Source organism: Excalfactoria chinensis, chromosome 1 (assembly GCF_039878825.1).
Source record: "Excalfactoria chinensis isolate bCotChi1 chromosome 1, bCotChi1.hap2, whole genome shotgun sequence".
Classification (NCBI taxonomy): domain Eukaryota; kingdom Metazoa; phylum Chordata; class Aves; order Galliformes; family Phasianidae; genus Excalfactoria; species Excalfactoria chinensis.
In genome coordinates, this window is record NC_092825.1 from 32,710,936 (window position 1) to 32,729,540 (window position 18,605).

The following is an 18,605-nucleotide window of genomic DNA, read 5'->3' on the forward strand; positions in this document are numbered from 1 at the left end:
GCCAATTCCTAAATTCTTCTTAAGGTGAAAACTCCCTTATATTCCTGCACAGTACATATAATATTGCTGTTCATAGGCACATTGTGCAGACTCATTTGAAGTAATTAAAAGACACTGAGGTTTGAATATCCCATTGATCTGGTGGGTCTGTCTCTGTGTGAGTGGATGACAGAATCCACAAGGATGATGTATGTATGGCAGAAAACCACACACAGATTTGACTTCTGACAGCATTCAGGATTGGAAATATGAGCCAAACTCCCTACATCACTGAAGACAGATATAAAAGAACAGATTTCTCAGGGCCTGTGATGAAAGGGCTGTTGTGATCAACATGTGAAACCTGCTGCAAAGGGCAGATGCAGAGATGTTCCTCATACTGCAAGCCCCAGGGAATCTAGCCATGTAAACTCTTACAGTTCCAGTGGAACCTTCCTTACAAAGTACTTGTTGGCACCTATACTTTATTTGCTTTTTATAACGAGTTCAAGTTTGATTAGTATTACTTTGCTGTTCACAAACCACATGTTATAAAAAGCAAAGCAAGTCTTACCTGGAATACTCTGTCTCCTCACAGATAGTGCTCCATCAGGTGTCCTTGTCTGGTTTGCAGACTTTGTGTAAGGACTCTCATCTAAACAGAAACAAGCAAAGTTGCAGTTACTGATAAATACAGTGCTAAAAACAACAGAATTCTTTTAAATCTAGTTACTGCGAATGAGCAGTGCAGAGTATAAGAGCTAGATGAGGATGGACATTCTGAATTCTGACTCAATGCTCAATGCCATGTCTAGCCTCAAAGATAATGGCTCTGAATAACAGAGCTGAAAAGGATGAGATCTCAGATCAGAGACAATGGTTTGTTGATGACAGCCTAGATATACAAAGCCCTTTTCAGTCTTGAAGTAAATATAGAAACTTTCATTTTCCTCACGTTAAGAAGCTTCATGTGTCAAAGACTCCAGTGAGAGAGGGCCCTTCCCTATTCAGAAGTATTTTCAGAACCTTCTGAATATTCTGGCTGTAGAGATGACCTCCTTTTCTTTTGGGATCTGCCATGGGACACTTCATTTTCCACAGTTAACAACTGATTGGAGAGAACATCAGAAAGCAGTTGCCCAATAGACCAAGCGTGCCTGAATGAAGCATGTAGGAGCCTGTGTCTAAGCAGGAGGTTCTGCTCACCAGCTGGTAAACATGGAGGCATCAGAGGCTGCTGCTGGTGGGCAAAGCAGATGAGCTGTCTATTAGAAGCAGCATGAGGCAGAGGTGAGGCACTTGTACATCCCTCCTCCAGAGTGACCATCAGGAAAACCGTCAGCCAAATATTTTTCCTTCATGGACCAGTAAGTTTATAATATGTGCATTAATGTGGATACAGAAACAAGAAAGCTGAATGAGGTTTTTGTTTTATTTTAAAGGCAAAACATTTTTTGCAAGGCCACATATGTTGACATAAATGCAGCAAGTAACAAAGTTCATATAATGGTGAAATATCTCAACAGACAGATATCATTGTCTTCTCTACAGAAAATGAACTGCTATTGCTTTGGGATTATATTGGTACAAGGAGAAAAGTAACAGGTTTGGTTATACTGCATGTTAATACAAGCTTGAAGAAAATAAAGCTGTCAGCTACCTGATGTACAGAAGAATGAAAGAATATTAGCACAGACACAGCTACAGAAGTTAAGAAAAAGGCAGACATGTAAGTGGAAAATCTAATACTGTAGCATACACAGTTAAAAAGAAGAAGGAAAGAAAAAACGAAAGAAGTGAACAAGAGCTTCTAAAGAAGCAGGATCATCTCTTTTCTGCCACAGAAGAGGCACAGCTGAGCTAGAACTCAAGCTAAGGGTCTCTGAATAGCGTAACTAGCTCCTATCAATACCAAAAATTGGGATCATCAATAACACGGCTGAGGTGTCACATGTATTACTCTTCATTCACAGGCACCGAATGTGACAGCAGATACTGCGAGACATGCATTTTTCTGTTAAAAAGTGGACAGGAAAAATAATACAGTTTCTCAGGAACTGATGGATGGTGATGATGTTTGGGCCTTATTTGCATGCGTGCCCTCCCTAGGAAAAAATCTATCAGCTCATGGAACAAACAGCTTTCTCCTAGACAGATCTGTACATTTGCATTATTTTCATCAGATTGGAGAGAGGGTAGAAAGGAGAGATGAACGTCCACAACAAGACCATTTCCACTGAATCTTTGTCAGGAGCAAATGAATAAATCAGCTGCAATCTTTTGCTGGAATAGAATTTTCCCCAAAGTGCACTATACTGGGAGTGTATGTGGTTATCCCAAGTTCACAAAGAAGGACGAGCCTGCAAATCTTTCCGGTTAATGGCACTACGGAGGGAAGACGAGTGGGCATTCAAATTACTTGCAAGGCAGCAGGAACAAAAAGTCTCGTATTTTGCACATAGAAACTGGCAGGTATGAAAGACAGCTCAGGCTCCATATTTGAGGGCACTGACATTTAGGTTTAGCACTGAAAACTTGTCAGGTATTTCTGTGGTTTATATACTGTTAGATACTGTAGGGATGTAATTAAGTTACGTTTTTTAAGCTGTCTATAGATTTCCACAGCAAACAAAGTGGCATAAAAGATTGCTTCATAAACTTTTGAACCCCATTAACACAACATATGTCCAATTATTACAGAGGAAAAACGAGTCATTGCCTCACTGCTTGACGGGGAAGTTTCACTTTGCTGCAAGTCTCCAAGACAGGAAAGAACTATCTTTCAGTGCCTGTTTAAGAGCAAAATCACAATGTGAAATAATGAGAAATCACTGAAAAGAAGTTGCAGAAACAAAGGAAAACAAATACAACTAGCTGAAGAAGGAATACAAGCAGTGCCATTATTTGAGACCGAAGAGTACTATAAAGATAGATACACAAGTAGATACCATCCTAAAGAAGAGAATACAGTAAAGAGACAGGAAAACCCTGGTAGCCCTGAAATGCCAGACACCATCATACTGTCAAAAAAAAGGATGACATCTGTTTGTCTGCATTTGCAAAGTTATTTATACGGCAACAAGAGTTTACAAATCAAATCATAATTTATGCCCCATCTGTTGGAGGAGACCATCCTTGGCAGGGAAGATTTTTGCAAACATGCAAAAACACCTCCTGGTATCATTGCTTGGAGGGATTTCTTCGAATGCTTTGTGATTCCAGCTCTACAGCACAGACTCCCTGGGGATGAAACTAACCCAGTGAGCCAATACACTAAAAAAGTAAAGGAGAAGAGTGTGAAGCATGCCCTAGGGGTAGACAGCAACTTGGAATTAGGTAAAGGTGAGATATGTGTAAGAAGCCACCTATACAAAGTGGAGGAGGAAACAGGATACATTCAGAAGCATAAATCTTAGTTAGCTATACTACTAATACTAAAATAATCTGATCACCAGTGGGGAGAGGGCTGCAGCCTGTGACAAACCTTCAGGCTGAGTAGCCTATCTGCTGGATGCCAAAGCCCTGGCTGGGGTCAGCACACAAGGAGCTCCCCACCCCTACCTGCTCCTACAGAAATTGCACTGCTGGGGTCTGTGCTTCCAACCTTGCAAACAGCACAGCTATGTGGGTACAGTCTTGGAAGTGCATTAATTACATCACTGATTTTTTATTATTATTATTTTACTTTATTTTATTTTATTTTTCTCCCAATTTCATTTGGCTAAGGAATTGAACAGCCCAGAGTAACCAATTTCTAGTAGTCGGTCGCTCATATCAAGGTGACTGCTATGCCAGCAGATCTCTTTGCCTAGTGACCGAAGGAAACAAACCCTCTTATACTGCTAGCAGGTGAGCTCATTTTCCCCTAAAATTTCTAGTTCATGTATTTTCTGTAGTTGTAAATGTGCAATAGTGAACAAGTTGCCTGCTGTGCTAATTCCTCCAGTTCCTGCTGCAATGCCTTCCGGTTACTGAGATCCAGAACCAGAAAAGTGAAATCATCACTCTGGTTTCTCTTTACACTCATCCTCATGAATACAACAGCTCCAACTACAAGTAACTACAAGTAACAGTGACTAGCATATCATCCTTTCAAAGCTCTGCACACAGTTCTGCTAATTAAAGACTGCAAAGATAATGATCAAGTGAATAGATAAGCAGTCCCACTGCTTGCAGTTACTTTTGTAGGCCTATTGCTTTTACCTATTGCCTGTGAGGCAGATAAACAACTCTTTGCACTCTCCTGCCTGTTTTTAACCAGCTGGCATCTCTCTCTGTAATTGAATGATTCATTCTTTGAGTCAGGGACCATGCTGTGACCTGTTTACATCATTCTGCATCGCTCCTACTACACAGGGGGACCTCTATCCAAGACTAAGGGCTCTATACACTCTAGCAAACCAACAACAATGTAATCCTATAAAGAGGATATATGTGCGTGTTGTCCAGTGTATAAGTGCTTGGGACTGCGCTAGTAAAATGACCATTTGTAATCTTCAGATATTTGCTATATTCAGGTTAATATCCTTTGAACGATATCAACTGGGGACACATAAGAGGGAACTAGGAAAGTCTAAAGATATTTCCTCAAGAGCTAAGTCCAGGCATTCAGTGTATCAGGAGGTTTATGATCATTGGAACATTTGCGTGTCCCTCAAGAGGGCTGTGAAAACTATTGACACAAGAATGCTGTTTGTAGTTGTAAAGGCAACAAGCACACTCCCTGTGCCAATCTCACAACTGGTTGGAGGATAGGAGGAGGCAAGTTCAAGTGATAACTCATGAACCCAGAAAACGTGCCCACATCCCGTGCTAATCTCATTTTTCAAAAGCGTTCTTATTTATGTTTCATTATGGGATAAGCTGTACTTTGCCAAGGGAGAATTGTTTTTGTGTGTTTCTCAAGCAGACTTCAGAACTCAAGCACGTAAATTTGAGATGCTGCATATATGCTCCTCATTGTTCCTTTCCTAAGTATCTCCAATCAGTGAGAGTCCCAAGACTTGACAAGACAGTACACTATAACTTCAGCTTGCTCAGCGTACTGGAGGAGTAGGATTGCCTGCATGTGTTGTTGCTTGCACTCCTTATGATAACATGCATCTACGCTAGTAGTGAATCACACACCTATGCAGAGGATGGCAATATACCAAGTTGTAAAGATGATGATTATGGCTGAGGGAACATCCTTGAGAAGATTAGTTTATCAAAAATTAAAAGCACCAATGTCCCATGTACTGCTTCAGGCATTCCTAGATCTGCAATGTCACATTCACACTCAAATCTTCCATATAAAGAAATTACCATATTCACTTCTGAATAAAGAAGAACATTCTTCATTAAAAGCAAGAGATTTACATGAACCTTGTTTGTACAGCACAAATTATCACAGGTTCCCATACTTCACATGTCTGAAACACAACCTAAATGTCACCTTTAAATGGTATAAGATTAGCATTCTCAAAAAGCATTATTTCTGGCTTAATATCATACCTGTGATAGCTGGTAAATTCTGAGCTACAGCATTCTTTGTTATTCCCACATTTCGCAGCTGGAAGCTTTCACAGATAAAAATAAACACGTACTCACTGATGCCTGTAGCTTAGGGAAGTTTAAAATCTGAGGGGCGTCCATAGAATCATTCTTCTAAACTCAGATGTTGGAACAGCGAGTCAAATCTCAGTCTCACATTTACATATGAGAACCCAAATTCCCAACATCACTATCCTTCCACCTCTCTCTCCCTGATGAGTGTTTTAAGCACGTAATATGAAGTAAATTTAAAGCTACTCCACAATCAATTTGGAGACTTGTACTGGATGAGGCAGAGAAAATCTGAACTCAAGATCCCCTCAGTAGCCCAATCACTAAAACGGTATAGAAAGTAAAGTCACCAGGATCATTCTAAGAACATCTCTGATCTCACAAAGGCTCATCTCTTCAATCACAGTCCTTTGTTTCTGGCAAAAATACTTGAACATATTTTCTCTGTTCTGCTAAAGATTCTGAAAAATGTAATTTTCAGGTAAATCTACAGCAATGGGAAGGGAAAAAAGACTATCATAAGGGAAGCTGGAATATAGTTATCAAGTTCTACTATTCACATTGCCCTGTGGCTTCCAGTCACAGTCAGAAGATAAATATCAACATGAAATTCTTTGAGAAAGTTAACGGACGATATCCGAGAGCTGTATTACATGAAGAATAATACTACTCAGACTTTTTTTTTTTTTAATACTTCAAGCATATAAAGTCATTATGTGTCCTAAAACTCTGGTAAGTTTTACAGCACATTGAGGTGAAGGTGTGATCTAAGTTGAACATGCTTGAGAGGATAAAGCAAACAAAATTTGCTGGGAAGGGGAGAGTACTGGGAATTTCCCTTTGGCTGTTGATGGGAGATTTTGCACGAATGTTTTTAGCTTGGTGTAACTTCATCCTTAGAAACAGCTACTGACAACAACTGAGAAAAAAGTATATTGGAGTGTGTCTTCCTGTAAATGAAGAACATTCTATAAGATTTGCTTTTAAGTAATACAAGAGTCTAGAGAAAAAATAACAACCTGGATTGTTTGTGGTTACCAAGATGTTCTTCCTGCTGCATCAAAGTGGGATGGACTACTAACAGTTGCAAGAAGAGACAAAATTAGCTAAATTCTTTCAGTAGATCTATAATGCACAAATTTTGAATGCATACGCTTCTTGAAACATCAAAATGTCAACAATCTTCTTAGCTCGTATGCTAATCCTTTCAGACTTGTTACGGAAGCTCCGACCATGAAAGAAAGCATTAATTTCTTCTACTGGTGCAGAGGAATAATGATTTTTCAAGTTCCTTTTACAGCTATGGCTTCAGTCACTTCCAATGAGAATGGATATTTCAAATGGCAATGCCACTTTTCAAAGTAATGCTTAGAAATACTGAAAATTTCCTGAGAGCTGTATGTAACAGTCATTAACAAACTAGGCTCTAAGTAGGACACATATAAATGTATTTAATCTTAATCCTTTCTAATCAAACTCTCTGCTCAGTGCACTCCAGCACTCTTTATTAAGAAAACATAGGGTTTCAAGTGATTCTGTTAGTGGCATAGAATTATGAGAGGGATGAGTTATTATTGCTGCTCTGGTAATTTCCCTTCCTATATTTAACTGACTACCCCCTTCATTTTCCCACAAACTAAATTTTAACAGTTATAGCAACCAATGAATGACTGTGTTGTCTCTGTACAGTGAAAATGTATCCAATTTTATTATACTTTATGTAAATTTAATTATCTGTTTTCTGAATTATACGATTTCTTATCATAGTAGCAGCTCAGTTTTAATCTAGAAGCAAGAGTAGAGTACTGTAACTGTGCATAACCGTGAAGCCATTTCCTAAAGATATTTATAACACCTCATCAAGCCTGATGGCTTGAAAAATGATCTAAATATCCTCTAAGTTTGCTTGTCTACAGTTAATTTCCTAAGCATGTGCTTAGATACCTGAGTGCAAATCCATGGTCTCCTAACTGGCATCCAAAACACACAATATCTGCAGACTGCTGAAAACGTGTCCCTAGAGATATTAGCACACGGTGAGATTCACTTCAGTGGATTGTCAAATGAAGAATTCAATGTAAACAATACCTCAACCACAACCTACTTCAAATCTGACAAGTATGTCTTTTTGTTTATACAGCATCAAGTATTTGTTCAGGGACTAAATGGAATGCCATTAAACAATCATTACTGAATCATTATGTGATTTTAGGATTCATTGCAGGTTTCATTCCGTTGTCTTGAGCTTCTGTTTATTGTTTATGGAAATCGCATCATCATTACACAATGGTGAAATATGGGTGGTTTAATCAGAGCTGCTAGAAACTGAAAAAGATGGGGAATTTAAAAGGCTTGAAGAAAATAAAGGAAACTCTTTTAGCTCTGACACAGTTCAGGATTTTTCTGTGCATATAACTTCTGTAGATAATCCTACGCTATGTGATGGAGCTGTAAGCCATTCCATTTAAATGGAGAAGATCCTAAGTGATGCAGATCTTGCTGACAGGTAATGCTTCCACATATTCAAGCTACACTTTCTGTTCTAAAGATCTCAGGGTTTGCTGAGAGTGGTGTTTTGGTTCTAGAAAGATTTTATGGCCCTTTCTGTTTGTTTGGGAGCATCAAATCTCACCACATGCTGGCATTGTGTGAAGCAGATCAACACACATCAACTTCCTGGAAAGACACACCTGAAAACCATTTTCTTTATGATGCTTTACTTCTTAAGATATTTGATTACTTTGTTTAATGGCAATAAATTCAATTACCTTGTTTAGAAATGCTAAATCAGCGTCCCTTATAAAATGTGCACCAAATCTCATAGAGAAGCACCAGTGCCAAGATGACGATAAAAACACAGGTCTCCTTGAGAAAGGAGTTGGGTAAAGGAGCAAGACCTGGACCAAGGCCAAAGGGCAGGAAACCAGACTGCATTAAGGCCACACCTCATAGAAAACTCTTAGGAACACACACACCTTTGAAGCTAACAGTGACCTTAATGTTACCTTTTATCCTTTGCCCTTGGTTCATCTACTCCTGCACATGCTGTCCCCATGCTTCCTTAGCCCAGTCTTGGCTGAGGTCTTCCCTGCAGACTGACTGTTTGAAACTTAAAAAACAGAAGTTATGTTTGGAACAGCTGTTAGATGCTTTTAAAGCTTTCTGACTTTTTTCCCTTGAGGGAAATAAAATTGCATATTCCTCCTTTGCATCAGTACATAAATGGATAATAATCTTCTAGGTGTACTCACAGGAAAGACACCTACCACATTCTACCTGTGCAGACCACCATGTAAAGCAGATGAGAAATACCCGTGCAGGCTGCCAGCACAGCAGCAGTCTGAGATGGCTGGGAAATGAGGATATCAGCTAGGAACTTCGACACTGTGGATGCAGAAGCTATTTGTGTCCATATTAAGGGGAAGGCAATGACATGAAGTAACAGCTGAGACAGCAGAGACTGTCACTCAAGTTGCATTGAAAGTACATAAAATACATCACACTTCAGAGAAAACAGGAATTTAGTTTGCTTCTCAAAAAATAGGAATGAGCAAAGTCACAACACTATGTTCAAAAAACAGCATGACATTCAAAGACAAAAGTTAGAAGTGGTAATTTCTTTTCATGAGGTTACTTATCTTGCTTTCATTCCAGAGCTGTACTAATGTTATTAGCAGTAAATTCTATCATGTTTTTCAGCCTACTTGTGACTGTAAGTATCTCTAGCAATAAGATATCCATTACTTTCTTCTTCTGACTGCTCCACAGGATCTATCAGCTCTCACAGCTGGAAAATATTTCCCTCTGTCAGTCTACAATTTTCCTCCCTTGCTTTAACTGCCACTCTATTACTCCCAATTACACTCTTCTCCTCTTCAGAAGACCTCATATAAACCACTCTCAAGTACTGCTTATTCTCCCAGAGATCACACAGATTAGTGTGCTTACTGCTGCTGGACAGGATCCTACCAGTTCTTACTGGGCATGGCTTACCACAAAGATTGGCTGCACTTGTCACAGCAGCATTGGTGCACACACTGATTTTATATTGGGATTTCCACTTGGTGAAGAGTAACATTTGATACATAAAATAATTCTAACACCATCATCATGATTTTTATTTATACTTCTGTGAAATAACCACCAACTTTCAGCCCCTGCCCTGGAAGAGTTCATTCTCCATTTCTACAATGATTCTGTAGCAACTTGGGCTAAGTTTAGTCATCAGCAAAACTCTATTGGTTTTAGAAACTGTGACAAGTCTGAACACAGAGTAGAAAGAGTCTTTTGAAATAAAGCGCTGTGTACTTTTAGGAGTGGGAACAAAGCAGACTAACAAAAGGGATGTCAGCTTGATAAATCAATATATATATGCACATCTGTTTTGCTCAAAGCTCATATTAAGCCTCAGCCACCTTCTGTGCTCAGAGCACTAAGTGCTCCTGGAGACAAGTCTTTTAACCTGTCAGATAACAACTATTTGTCAGCGTCTCCTGAGCCCTATTAAATGGCAAAGCTTATTTTGGGCATGCAGCTGATTGTTTGCTGTATTCTTCAGATTCTAGAAAATGGTAATTATTGAACTGCTGGCCCACACTTTGCCTGTATGCAGCTCAAATCTTTCCTGAGCTTTTTGTAATCCTATGGAAAATGCAGCAATCAAGAAACAAATATACATATGGATACACAGTATTCATCAAAAATTACACTCTCATAACCTTCAAGAAGTCAGGCAAGTAATTTTTAATCAATTTTTAATCAATCTTCCAAACTTTTTAACCAATGTTGTTTCTCCTTTAAGAATTTACAGCTGCACATTCCCTCTGCTTTTGGCTCCTAGAAACAAAAGCAACATCAACCTATGCATGCCACACATGCAAATAAATAAAAGGTGTGGATTTCACTTATCTGTTCTTTATCTGTTCAAACACTAAGATAACACTGAGGTACTTTAAATCATTTGCTATACTACCAGTGTATTGCCAGCACTTCCAGATCCATCATAAAATCGTGTGGGTGTGCAGGCAGGTGTGTTAGGCACGTGTTTAATTTTAATGACAGACTTATTATATTTGTGAAATAATTTCAAAACAAAGAGGAAAAAAATATTAAAAATAATAGGAAACCCTACACATCAAAAATAGCTCAAACAAACAAGACAGCATCAGATAAAGGACCATACAAAAACATGGCATTTGAGGCAGATGCTCAAACAAACTGATGGGATCTGCCACTTTCTGAAGGTCAAATAAGCCTCCATTTTGGCAGACTAACAATGGGATGATTGCCAGAGTCTAGATCACTCCATCACAGACTGTCTATGTCCTGTCCAGGTCATTATGATGAAGGAATGAGGGAATCCAAGCTGATTTTAGAAACCAGATTGGAATACAGGCAATTACTAGGACATGGTGTATGAGATGTCAGACCCAAGCAAGTACTAAATACATTAATATTTGCAAACACCATGCAGGCAGTGAAACACATCTATAGTACACTCCTGAAAAAAAAAAAAACAACATAAAGGTAAGCTAAAAGGCTGCACTGTTATTTCACAAAGGTGATATCTTCTTCATTATCTAAAATCTCTATAAAGAGAATTAGGTGCAGAATACAGCACAAATTCAAGTAAACTGCCATTGGGAAGGAAGAAAGAAACATTCAAGGCAAGAAATGACAAAAAATACAACAACTACAATTCCTAAGTGAGAACAGTGCAAGCTAGGACAGTGGCTTTTAACATGCTGTCTACCAAGCCCTGAAAGACCAGATTCCTAAGCAGCATCTATTGGAAAGTCCCTAAGGAAAAAGACCACTTAGTACAATCTAATTATGGAAAGTATCCATCAATGTGTACAATGCCACTAATTATCTAAACGGAGAAGAATGAAGCCATTAAGACCAATAGGCACATCCAGCTGTCCAGGGCTGCCCTGAGAGCCTAAAAGAAACCCACAGCTTCTGTGCTCCACAGCAAGTACATCTGGCCTCCAGGTCTGACCATGCCTGGAAGATGTGCAGTGCTTTTGGTTGGACAGAAATGTAAATATTTCCAAAAACATTTCATAAAAGGAGATGGGACAAGGGCAAGGACTGTTAAGAGCAAGTATTGTCAATTCCTCTGATGGCTATGAGAGGCAGAACCTATGCTGTGCTCCCAGCCTACCAGGTACACCCTGTGAAAGGAGGTGCTGCCCTTTGGTGGACAGGAGCAACGCTTCTGGTGCAGAAGGGTACACGTAGAGCAGGAAGCATCAGCGGGGCAGGGTACAGTGCATGAAAGAGAGAATAAAATGAAAGCCAATGGTGGGACTCAGCAGTGAACAAGTTGCACAAGCACAGAATAGAGAAAGAGCCTCCTGGGGACCCAGAGAAGCCCTAGCACAGTTTGCCATTGACCCATCAATAAATAAATACAACCTGTTTGGTCCAGAAATCTTGCTTGGTAGGGGGGAGGGAAGATCACTCACTAAACATTAAAGGTCTAGGTAGGTTTATCTTAAAATACCCCAGGCTCCATCAGTCACTTCCAAAAATAACCCTGAGAAAAATATTCCAAATGAAGTCTTTCGGCAGAAAAAAAAACTGCCCCTCAATATACATAATATAGGACTTGCCAAAATTTCTTTTGTGAGGCTTATAAAACATCTCACTAACAATTCCCTTGTCTCCTACACTCCACAAAAATTCCATTACTTTTCCTATTTTCTTGTCTTAAGGAAATAAATAATAAGTTCACTGTCTGCAATACCTATGAGTTTTCAAGGTTGCCGATCACCTGACATTTCCATGCAAAGTACAAGCCTCAGCAGAGTTGTTCCTGGGCAGCTGTAGGGCAGCTGAGCTGGTGCTACTGACCCTAGTATATCTGCACCATATTGGGTCAGGGTTCACCCTAAAAACGGTACTCCTTCTCACCAAACAGCCCCAATCAAGCAGCACCTGCACCTTGTACTCTTGCAGACTCAGCCTGCAGGCAAGGGAGGGCTGCAACAAAGCTGTGGTAATACTATTCTGCATCAGCAGAATAGAAAGAGCTAAAAAGTAGACAAGGCCTGGCAAAATGCAAAGCAGGTAGTAAAGGCATCCAATGCATAGGATGCCCTGCGCAACCTGAGGGAAAGGAAGAGGAGATGCAAACAAAATGAATCATGTTGGAAGGGAAGGGAAACAATGTTGCAGGATGAGTGGGAAGAGACCAATCCCACTTCCAATTCTCCCTCAATTCCCTCCTTCCTACAAGAAGCTGTATTTCCTTTGCTAACTACACAAGGCCATATCCTATGGTGACATCTAGGCACAGTAGAATTAATTATTCTGATCTGAAATCAGGTAGAAGCTGAAAGTCTTTATCTTTCAATTTCTTCTCCTAATGGCAAAATTCCAAATTTAAAAGCATTGGAAAAAGTGATTTGATAAGATAATACATGGGTACCCGGGCAGGAATGAACACTCACCCACTGTAGGCACTGCTCCACCCCCAGCAGCCTCCCTGCTCTCAGGCTAATGAACAAAGCCCTTGAGATGTGCTAGAGTAGGGCAGGAAGGGAGAGCTGATGTGTTTTCTGTCAGAGTCACAAAACCCTGACAAGAAATCTCAAACTGAGGGATAACTGAAAAGGAGTATGAGCTCCAGGGAATAAGATTTTAAATACTTTTTCAAAGAGGCAAGAGTTCTTGGCTTAGATATTTCTTCAGCATTCTGCTTAGCAGAGGAGCACAGGTAACAGAGGCAGTGGTACACTCAGCATTACGTGGATGGAATAAAAATATAGAGGTGTCAATGACAACCTGAAGACAAAAGAAAGGTAACATAAAGCCTTGGCACAGAAACTATTGATTTAGCTACCACTATTCTGAGCATTTCTTCATTTGTAATGGAATTTTTTTTTAGGGATTACATTAGCCTCAAGATTGTTCCCGTCACTTCCAGTATAAAATAGAAATCAATTGAGACTTGCAAATAAAAACTAATTAGAAGTTCAATAAAATGACTAAAAGATCAAACAAAGTCCGTTCCCTACGTTCACACTAAGATCCACATGCACATAATTTTTCATGTGAATAATATGTTACTTTATGTTCTTTTCAATAAAAAAGGTGCAGAAGAATCAGATGTTCCCATTACCCTTTTGTAATAGATTTATTCAAAGAGAATCAGAGCTTAAAACAAGTTAAACACAAAAAGATTATTGTGCCCATTGACATTGCCAGGATAATATCTCTGTTCAGTCAGATGAGCTATTATATCAACAGTTAAAGCAATACTTTTTGTTAAGCCCATGAACTAAACCATATGTCAATTTAAGGGATCATTTTTTGCATAGTAAAGCCCAACAAAAAGCAATGGAGTTTAAAATCACTAGGATTCTTTAAATTTCAGCATGGGTTGAGTAGCTTTCCTGAGGGGGGACCACATGCCCAGGTTTTGCAGACATTCCAGCACATATTATTATTGCAAAAAAATCAAGATGTACTCACCATGAATACGTTTTTCTGCAGTGCTATATAACACTGATTTCTCAATGTGACAATAAAAAAAATATGTAAAAATCCAACACGAATCATACACCATCATTTCTGACCACATTTATAGAGTCTGGAACTAGACATTAAGCTCCTCAGTGCATCTATGACTGACCAGGTCACCACTGTAATGAATTCCCATTGGCTGACTGCAAGTCTGGCAAGTTCCATGAAAGAATCTTAGAAAGGATACTGAAAGTTGTACATACATTATTTCAGTCTTCTTCAGAAATAGTTATGTACCATTTCTTCTCATAAAACTCATAAAAATAAACATTCCTAACACAGAAAATGATGAGACAAGACAGCATCTATCACAGAATAGAATATAACAGCAGTTTGATATGGAAAGCCCATGGAATATCGAGTATTTTGATAGAAAGATAAATCCTAGTTTGAAATGCCCAGATTTGTGGGCTACCATCCCTTCTTTGGAAGATATTATCACTTGGTGTGTGCCCATACAGACTTTAAAATAGATGTAGTAAAGTGCATCGAAGTCCTGAATTAAAAGAGGTTGCAGTCCACACACATAGGCACAGACACCAGCACTGGGGTGGCTTTCTTAGGAAAACTTCATTTAGAAAAGATTTATCTTCTTAATTTCATATTTTTGCCCAAATTTACCGTAACATTTAGACTTCCCAAAGATTTATGGATCCCTTGCAATTCATCTTCATTTTCACAGAATTATAGTCTTTTCTAGTGTACTAAGAAAAACAGCTAATTTGTTAACTGATAAACCGTAGGGTAGTTGGCATTGGATAGGTAGAGGTAATGCAGAGGTATAGTATAGGATTTGACTGACTGATTCTTCATGAAATTTCAGCTAAATGAACAGAAAATAAATAAATAAATAAATAAATAAATCAAGGATTTTAATTACAGCTATAGTTGATAATCTTAACCAATCCCATTTCTTCATATTGCTAGGTTAGTTTGCAAAAAACCCACCGAACCCTGGCATTTTCCCCATATGACTTATAACATACACTACTTCATTCTAATTATTTTCTTCCCCTTCCAATTCAAGTCAGTACTCTGAAAAACCTCGGGATACTCCACAAAGTGAAATGTTTCATACCCGACAAAAGATGAAGGATAGAGAAGGAAATCTTAATTTAGCTAGTGGGTTGAGTACTCAGATTTTTGGCACATGTGACACATTGCCCATATCTGCACTTCTATTTGTTCCACCTCCAGTCTTCTAAACAATTAACTTGAGCGAACTGTTCAAGGCCATGAAATACCATAGAGTAAGACACAGCAGTCAAACTACCCACAGGACAGTATGATTAGCACTTAAAATGCAACTCTGTGAACCTGTATCATTAATTTAATGACATTTTATGTGCTAATCTTAAATGTAACAGCTGCTTTTATCTAGTTCTAGCTACAGGATTTTGCTAAAGATAACTCTTGACGTTACAGTCTAAATTCAGTAAGGTTATATAGAAACAGAAGCACTCATACTAGCTACGTAGTAAACAGAATGTGTTGGTTCTTTTTCTTCCTTATCAGCTGGTGGATATCAAGAAAAAATGGTGATATCAGCATTGGCACAAAAGCCAAATAAACATGAAACCAAACTGTTCAAATAATAAAGCATCCTCTGGAGCCATATTCACAGTTCAAATCCACATATTTCTCTGAGAAAGGACAAGACAGGTAACTCCAGTTATGAGACACTGCTTTTAAAATTGAGGTGATAAAGACCCGGCGTGAAATACTTCATTGCTTTAGCTGGCCTCCAAAATGCTCCCAGAACAACACATCTCTTGACCTGTCACCAAGGTCTTATGAAACAGCAATTTCTCTCTTCCTTTCTTTCTTCAGTGCCATGCAAGGAAAGTAGTCTGATTCCTATAGAGGATATTTTTTAACTGGAATTTATCAAGTTTTTCAAGGAATTGATTATGAACTTCACAAGGGAAAGCTGCCTGAGATACACTAACCCCTGGGTGGACATTACACAAAATGCAGCCTCTGACAACTTCCAGCTTCCATTCATAACATGATGGCCATCCCCACCTGTGCTCTTACCATCATTAAGCATTTTCTTGCTGTTAGGCAGGAACAGCCGGTGAAGGAGAAATGATCCTGCAGCAATTACAGGTGTCCTCCCAGAAGGGCTCTGAACAGGAGAGGGATCTTGAACTGCACTTAAAGAGAAGACCCCATGCAGAAGGAAACATGGCTTCACAGTAACCCATGGTGCAACTGGACTGCTGCATTTTGTGCATCTGAATGTTTAATTTATTAATTTTAATACATACAACCACATAAGCCCAAGCAAAAGATCAAGTTTCTGGCTTACTGGGACTGGAAATGCAACTGTAATCCAGAAGCACTGTGTTTCCTCCTATGACAAGTGACGTTACTCTCCCCTGTGGGCACATTTTCTGTCATATCTCTCTAAAATATTCAGTAAAAAGGACAGAAATTCTCAAGGCTGCAGGGATGAACTGACACTCTGCAAATTTCTGTTGCTTGAGAATGTTTTTACGGAAAAAAAAAAAAAAAAAAAAAAAAAAAAAAAAAAAAAAAAAAAAAAGGTATTTTAAGTCTTCCCTTTTGCAGCTACCAGAGATAACTCTATCTCTGACTTCCCTCTAGTCTCTTCAAATATACTCATTAGTCTGCCTTCACTTCTGACATCTAGTTATCACCTCTCCCCAGGAACAAGAGCATGAAGGAGGAAAGGCGGCTGGCTCAGTTCCCTGGGCTAGCTTGTGAAAGCAGCTCCCCAGTTAATCACACTAACTGCTATTCACAATAGACCAATATAGACATAAAATCAAATTTTAATAACTCAATGTGAGATAACTTTCCAAAAAAATAAAAACACAAAAAAACAATATTAATAGATTTGTATTATTAGACCTCTCTTAAACAGGACCAGCTAGGTCTGTTGTATTTCTCTACTTTTCATCTCCAACAACCATCTCAGTAAGGAGCACCCACGAGTCTAGCCTGACTGCAGACACAGTGAGCTGTGTGTATACCAGCCCACAGGCTGGTAGCAAATTTATGCAGTTGGGGGTTAGCAATGCACACCTTGGAAAGCAAAATGGGGCCCTGCCCAGACAGGCTGCGCCAGCATCACAGTGAGCACTGTGCTCGGTGCTGCCTGAGCGCGTGGCTCTGTATTCAGGGAAGACCTGAGCCCTGCTGTACTTCTGAGCAACTGGCACTAAGAGTTTGGGAGGTAGCAAGAGGAGGAGGAACAGGATTTCATCGTCATCAAATGAGAAGTGCTCTCTCTTCAAATCATCCAAGGCAAGGCTCTATCCTTGACCTGGGGTAACATGCAGAAGGGAACCTGTATAAGTTCACCTGTGGCATTAGAGTCAACCTGCTGATTCCTGTACCAGCATTTTACAAAGTCATTAAGTTTAAGCTTCCACTTGCTGTAACTGTGGGGTATAACTAAATGTTTCCATGGTTAATTGAGAAACCAGCCTGAAGTTTATTTGTAAAAATAATAATAAAAGGCACAAAAAGCCTACAGCTATCCACTGAGTTGCTGCCTCTTCCTGCCTTTTACTGCTTCCCCTCCTCCTTTTCCTGCAGTTTCAGCAATTTAAACCCTACCCTCCCCCCTGCAATTTCTGTAACCACAGATTCAGCTTTTTCAGGTGTTTTAAGGTTTCAGACAGCACACTGCACAGATGTCAGTCACCTTCTCCATCCCTGAGCAACACTGTGTGGCGACATCTGATTTTATCCCCCGCCAGAGAGGTGGCTGTGCTCTAGACTTGCTCCCAAGCCATATGGATGGGTTTTAAACAGGTATGTCCTCAAAGGCTGTGCCACTCCTTCAGCTTCAGATAGCATCAGATCTTCAAATTAAAGCAAGAGAGGCACATTACAGAATAAAATAGGCAGGAAGCGATACAAAGAGATTATCACTTTTTTAATGAAAAAATTTAGTCATTCAAGATTGCCTTCTCTGAAACAAAAATTAATTAAATTTCCGTAATGCTCCTTTGAGCTGTAGGTTCCAGCCTATGCTCAAGTCACTGTTTCTGAGGGCACAGAGGCTGCTGAGTCAAGGTTAATGCAGCTCTTAGAGGAAGCAGTGTGATCACTAAGATCTGCAGCTGTTTTTATTCTGAGCTTCTGCTCTACACTGAAGCCCTGGCCTGTGGTCTTGTGTGGAGCCCCAAACTCCTAGAGACTGGATGTTGAACAGCCAGCAGCATCCTCAGCTAGAACTGTATGCTTTTATGGCTCCTTCTTTGCTGTTCCTGGTCCCAGTGCACCAGTGTGCCTACATGGGTGACCTCCAGCTCTCTGGACTGAGGGTTTTGCTTCTGCAGAGACTCAGGCCATCATTTCTTTCATCCCTAGCCTGCTCTGCCCATGGACAGGAAGGTTCAGCAGCACATCTTCAGTCAGTAAATGAACATTTTCTTGGAATTGAAAACTATGATGGAAATACATTACTTGCCTGAGAAGAAACACCAGCAGACTTAAGACTTTTAAGAGGTAAAGAGAAGTTATCTGCAGGAAAATAAAGGAACCACTCAAAAGCCACTCTACACTCTGGTACA

At 39.5% G+C, this 18,605-nt stretch overlaps 1 protein-coding gene across 17 annotated transcripts in view; it reads right to left on the reverse strand.

The window, feature by feature from the left end:
• Positions 1-18,605, reverse strand: part of GRIP1 (glutamate receptor interacting protein 1) — a 297,390-nt gene that overhangs the window by 99,677 nt on the left and 179,108 nt on the right. For 16 of the 17 annotated variants that reach the window (XM_072327180.1, XM_072327202.1, XM_072327124.1 and 13 more), the window contains exon 2: positions 554-634. The exons of the other annotated variant lie outside the window; for it this stretch is intronic. In XM_072327180.1, the coding sequence (XP_072183281.1) occupies positions 554-634 (81 nt within the window). The remainder of the gene's footprint in view (positions 1-553; positions 635-18,605) is intronic. 17 annotated transcript variants of the gene reach the window in all.